Genomic DNA, 6000 nt, shown 5'->3' with positions numbered 1-6000 from the left:
TGTGGTAACCACCTACTATGTTCCAGGCACCATGTAAATCCCTCGAAAGATATTGGAGAGTAAAAACAGTCACATGTTCTGACCCCCAAAGAAACATAAAATTACCAACATGAGAGGTACATCAAGAAACAGTGCTGGATGCTGGCCTTGTGGGTCTCACGCACTTTGTCCTCCTGACGCTCACTCTCTTTTCTCCATCTCACTGGCCTCTCAAATCCCTTCCATTCTCAAGTTCACTGACCCAGAGGGCAAACATCAATTGTGTTCTCTCAGTCCAAAATGCTTGTTTTTTCCTTATTTCCCCTGGTTTAACTATTACCATCCTTCTTCTCATAGCTTAAATAATCATATTTTAGAGAAGCCTTTTCAACCCCAGTCTAAATTAGTTCTCATTGTTTTTTCTCTCTTCAATTACTCACATTCTTGAAGAATTAATAACTCTGACCTTTTATCTATCATGGGGATTTAAAGTTGTCATCATAAATTTGCCTTTTAATTTTTAAGGATGTTTTTAGTATAGAAACTTTGTATATTTTTAACCACATCTATCATTTTTTAAAACAACTAACTGCATGTATTCTTAATACAATGCATCCCAACTTCTGAGCATTTGCACCTGGGCACACATTCTCACACCTACCTTGTATTTTATTTTAATGGTTGTCTGATTTTGTTTTCTCCTCTTATCTATGTAGTCTACATTTTTTCCCTCTCCTTGAAAGAATCCATGTGTCAGGCAGTCTCTGAAAGAGAGCCACAGGGAACGTCCTTAATTAGAAGTGCTGTATGAGGGTCAAAAGAGGTAAAAGACCTGTTATGTTAATAATGATCAGAATTCCATCTTTGATGACCACCCTATTTAAGGGAAATTTTATAAGTGATAGCCATGCAAGATACGTTTATTATGATGTTAAGAACAGACGTTAAGAACATTTAACAAGTGTCCACTGTATGTCACAGGAATCTCAAGAAAAATTACATGCATCATCTCATTTAATTCACTCATCAGTCTTACAATGTAGGAAATATTTACTACTCTCACTGTAGAGGTGAGGTATCTGCAGCTAAGAGCGATTAAGTGACTTTCTCAGGTCACACAATGGTATATTGGTGGGCCAAAATTCTTTTCTTGGAAGTCTGACTCAAGATCTCATTTCCTAAATCGTATCTCCATATTGCACTTTTGGAGAGTTATATATCAAAAATAACTGTCTTAAAGGGAATAAGTTAATAATTATAATAATAGCTATAATTTATTGAGATCATACTGTGCCCAAAGGCATTTCTAAACCTTACAAAGAAGGTAGTAGCAGTAACCATATTTTCAGAAAGAAATAAAGTAAGGCACATGAAAGTTAACTTTGACATCGATAGGGAGAATCAGGTTACAGAATTAAGTTTGTTTTAGTTGAGAATCCACATCTATTATAACTATCACAGAGCTATTCAAATGAAGGAAAGATGGAGATTATCAAGGAAAAGACATTGAATGTCTTCGATTATTTTGGAAGGGTCATATCATAGAAGAAATTGGTTTATACTCATAGCCTCAAATAGAATTAGAACGAGTGAGTAGGAGATAAAAAGAGATTGCTGCTAAATTTTAGAAAGGCTAAACAATTACATTTAAAAGAAAATGGACTTCCATTTGACCGAGTGAATTCACTGTCACTTAAAGCAGGTGAAGGATGTACATGGAAAGGTGGACTCAAAAGGTAATGACCAGCCGAGGTGCTAGTTGGCTGGTCACTGAACATTGCTTTCGCCTCCTCTTCCAGCAGACACAGCTGCTACATGGGAGCAGGAAACCACACAGAAGTATCAGACTTCCTCCTCCTGGGTCTCTCAGAGGATCCTGAACTGCAAACCCTGATCTTCGGATTGTTGCTGTCCATGTACCTGGTCACTGTGTTCGGGAACCTTCTCATCATCTTGATCATCAGCTGTGACTCCCACCTCCACACCCCCATGTACTTCTTCCTCTTCAATCTGTCCTTTGTCGACATCTGTTTCACCTCCACCACTGTCCCAAAGATGCTGGTGAACATCCAGACACAGAGCAAAACCATCTCCTATGTAGGATGTTTCACTCAGATATATTTTTTTATGATTTTTGCCGGACTTGATGGTTTCCTCTTGACTGTGATGGCCTATGACAGGTTTGTGGCCATCTGCCACCCCCTGTACTACATGGTCATCATGAACCCACGCCTCTGTGGCCTCCTGGTTCTGATGTGCTGGTTCATAATTTTCTGGGTCTCTCTGCTTCATATTCTACTGTTGAGGCAGCTGAATTTCTGTATAGGCACTGAAATTCCACACTTCTTCTGTGAACTGGCTCAGGTTCTCAAGTTAGCCTGCTCTGACACCTTCATCAATAACATCGTCTTGTATGTGGCCACTGCCCTGCTAGGTGTGTTTCCTCTTGTTGGAATCCTCTTCTCTTACTCTCAAATTGTCTCCTCCTTAATGGGGATGTCCTCTGCAGAGGGAAAATATAAAGCATTTTCCACCTGTGGGTCTCATCTCTCTGCGGTCTCCTTGTACTATGGGACAAGCCTGGGGGTCTACTTTGGTTCTGCCGCGACCCATTCTTCCCAGAGAAGCTCGATTGCCTCAGTGATGTACACTGTGGTCACCCCCATGCTGAACCCCTTCATCTACAGCCTGAGGAACAAGGATGTGAAGAGGGCCCTGGGAAGGCTCCTCTGCCAAGCAGCCTCTTGTCCATGATTAGTCAGTTGCCTCAGAACTAAGTGGACATTATGGGCCTCAAAGGCAAATGTTGTGAATTTGATCTCTTTGCTCCTTTTCTCCCCCAAATGACATGTTTCATTTTTTTCTATTCCCACAGCGCCTATGACTGTTTTTATTTCTTTTTGTGTTAGCTTCTCTTCAATAACTTCCTCAGTAATTCCTTTATGACTTTCCTTCCATATTTATAGCCCATGAAGTTCTGGTTTTGGTCCACTTTCTTACAGCCATTCCTGAGATTTCCAGCATTAGACCTGAAGCACTTATATCAAGTGCTGGCATTATTTCCCCCCAAAATTATACTCTGAATGCTGATGTCTTCACCTTAACTGGGTTGTGTGTTTGTTTTTCCCTGGAAGAAATGGAATGAAAATCATACAATAGTCATGACCAAAGTGCTTGCCATATCAAAGATATTCTTGTCACTTTTCATGTATAATTTTATGTAATCCTGACAACACTTCCTTGAGGGTTTTTTTTTCTCATTTACCCAATTTTTCAGAGAAATAGATTAAAATTGGGCTAAACTAATCTGGAAACCTGACACTGAGCCCACATACCTAATTTTGCTATCATACTTTTCATGAAAACAGTGATGTGATTTTCAACTTCAAGAGTAGGAATCTAGATTTGAAAGCTAGTTTGTCCAGGTGATTCCTAGTAATATATTTCACAGGATAATTCTGAGATATTTCTTCACTCTTTTCCTTTCTTCCTTCCTCCTTTCTTCCATCCTTCCTTCTTTTCTTCCTTTCTTTATTCCTTCCTTCCTTCCCTGTGTTATTGGACCTTTATTTCCCCTCATTTCAGTTTTAAGATACACCAAAGGTCCAAAAACATCTAATGATGAATGTAGGAGAGTAATATTTATTCTCTCACATGCTTTCTCTTGGGGGCAGGATACCCTCTGCAGGTGCCATCAGGAATGGTAGTTTCATGCTTGTGGAATGCATTCAGAACTTAGTTCACTTTGAGAAGAATATTGATAGAATCAAGTCTGCAGCGAAGGAGGGAGTATTAGAAGCTGGTAGCATTTCTCCCACATTCCCTGGTATCCTCTCACCATCACCAGTAACAAATGATCAGTAGAAGTCTCCATGATTGCCTGATTGCCAATGGTCTGCACCAGGTGCAACCTAATTTACTCAATGCATGATGGCAGAAGTGACATGGAATTATGCTCCACCAGAAACAGCTCTTGATGGAGAGGTATGGATTACACCATCTCCTTCACCCCTTAACTGGGATAATTCTGAAGTCTGGATTTTGCACCATTTTTCAGAATTTCCCTATAGGCTGAAAACTCTTTGACTTATTGTGGAAGCTGACTTCAGGTAAGCTTTATTGGATGTATTTTCTTCCCTATGTCAGTTCTCCTCTCTCTAACCTATGTTCTATGTTTTCTACTCCAATCAATAAAGTGCTTGCACCTGAATCCTTGTCTCAGCATCTGCTTCAGGGAGAAAAGCCAAAACAGGTCATAGAGACTGCAAAGGGTATCAAAACATTATCATGAATGGAACTATGGACTTTTGGTGAAAGAAAAGAAAAGAAACCAAGTATTGTGTATCTAGTAAGATCTTTATATTACTGAAAAAACATAATTTGTTAGTGAGGAAAAACATATTTAGTGTGGCTTCAATTCACTTTGATCCCATTAAGTTTATTTTCCAGTGTGTGTTTTTTGTCTGCTGTAGACAAGCTGAAGAGGGGACCAAAGAGGTAACATGACCGCAACACAGAGTGGTGAACATAACAACACTGGGGTGCAATAGAGCCTGTTGAAAACAAAGGTAAAAGTGTTCAATCAGCTTGAGTAATTCCAGAGAAAACTTTTAAAAATGGATTTTACAGATTTATTGATGTATAATTTACATACCATGAAATTCACCCTTTGAAAATGTGAATTCAATAATTTTAATAAATTTATAGTTATGCAACCATCAGCACAGTCCAGTTTTAGAACATTTCTGTCATCCCAAAAAGTTCCCTTGTGCCCATTTGCAGTTAATTCCCGCTCCCACCTCCATCCTAGGCAACCACTTATCTGCGTTCTGTCTCTATAAATTGGCCTTTTCTAAATATCTTGTATAAACGGAATCATATGATATGTGATCTTTCGTATCTGGTTTTCATTTAGCATAATGATTTATCCATGTGGAGACACATATCAGTATTTCGTTCCTTACAACTTCAGAATAGTATTCAAATGTGTGGATATGCCACATTTTGTTTATCCATTTACCAGTTGATAGATATTTGGATATTTCCAGTTTGGGATATAATGAACATTTGCATACATGTCTCTGTGCTGACGTGTGTTTTTATTTCTTTTCGGTAGGCAATGAGGAGTGTAACCAAAGGGTTATATTATAAATTTGTGCTTACTTTTTAAGACACTGCCAAACTGTTTTTCAAAGTGGCTTCACTATTTTACATTTCCATCAGCAATAAGTGAAGGTTCCAGGTTTTCCACATCTTTGCCAACATTTGGGAGTCAGGAAAACTTCTTTTTTTTTTTTTTTAAGATTTTATTTTTTTCCTTTTCCTCCCCAAAGCCCCCCAGTACATAGTTGTATATTCTTCTTTGTGGGTCCTTCTAGTTGTGGCATGTGGGATGCTGCCTCAGCGTGGTTTGATGAGCAGTGCCATGTCCATGCCCAGGATTTGAACCAACGAAACACTGGGCTGCCTGCAGCAGAGCGCGTGAACTTAACCACTCGGCCACGGGGCCAGCCCCAGGAAAACTTCTAATAGGAGAATATACTTGAGCATTGAATAACTAACAATCAGTAGAAAGTTAACTGGAGAACGGGTTTTGGTGGGAAGCACAGAGGATAGGACAGTAAGATCTAGGAGAAGAAGGAAGCACATGCACATATGCATGGAGAAATTCAAGAGTAAGGAATTTCAGGAGGATATATGGACTGAGTTATTTGAAATAAGCCTAGATACGTAGATGGAGGGCAGACTATTGAGAGTCTAATTTGACAAATTAAGGATTTTAAAAGTAATTGAGCACCAGGGCCATGCTGTAATCATAGGCATAATATGAGGAATTTAGGATTGCTGTGAGTGGGAAAAACTGGAGGCAGAGGGAACAGCTAGGAGGCTGTTGAAGTAGTCCAGGGGAGAGATGATGGGGACCGATCTAAGGCAGCAGTAAGAGAGGCAGATTTTGGAAGAGAGGTGTATGTGTTTCCTATTGCAGCTGTAACAAATTGAAATAAGTGGAGCGGCTTAAAG

General features: G+C 39.4%; 2 protein-coding genes across 2 annotated transcripts in view; one reads left to right on the top strand and one right to left on the bottom strand.

Annotated features, from left to right (window-relative positions):
* The first annotated feature begins 1782 nt into the window (after positions 1-1782).
* LOC103543097 (olfactory receptor 7D4-like) lies at positions 1783-2765 on the top strand. The gene has a single exon (XM_008510008.2). It carries the CDS (start codon positions 1795-1797, stop codon positions 2731-2733), a length of 939 nt encoding a protein of 312 aa, XP_008508230.2. The 5' UTR covers positions 1783-1794; the 3' UTR covers positions 2734-2765.
* A 1551-nt stretch (positions 2766-4316) lies between these two features.
* LOC103563666 (zinc finger protein 345-like) overlaps positions 4317-6000 on the bottom strand; it is a 40284-nt gene continuing 38600 nt past the window's right edge. Inside the window, exon 7 of the mRNA XM_070625582.1 lies at positions 4317-4532. Within this exon, the coding sequence (XP_070481683.1) occupies positions 4393-4532 (140 nt within the window). The 3' untranslated portion in view covers positions 4317-4392. The remainder of the gene's footprint in view (positions 4533-6000) is intronic.

The sequence above is a fragment of the Equus przewalskii genome, chromosome 6, assembly GCF_037783145.1.
Source record: "Equus przewalskii isolate Varuska chromosome 6, EquPr2, whole genome shotgun sequence".
Classification (NCBI taxonomy): domain Eukaryota; kingdom Metazoa; phylum Chordata; class Mammalia; order Perissodactyla; family Equidae; genus Equus; species Equus przewalskii.
This window is presented reverse-complemented; position numbering and strand designations above follow the sequence as displayed.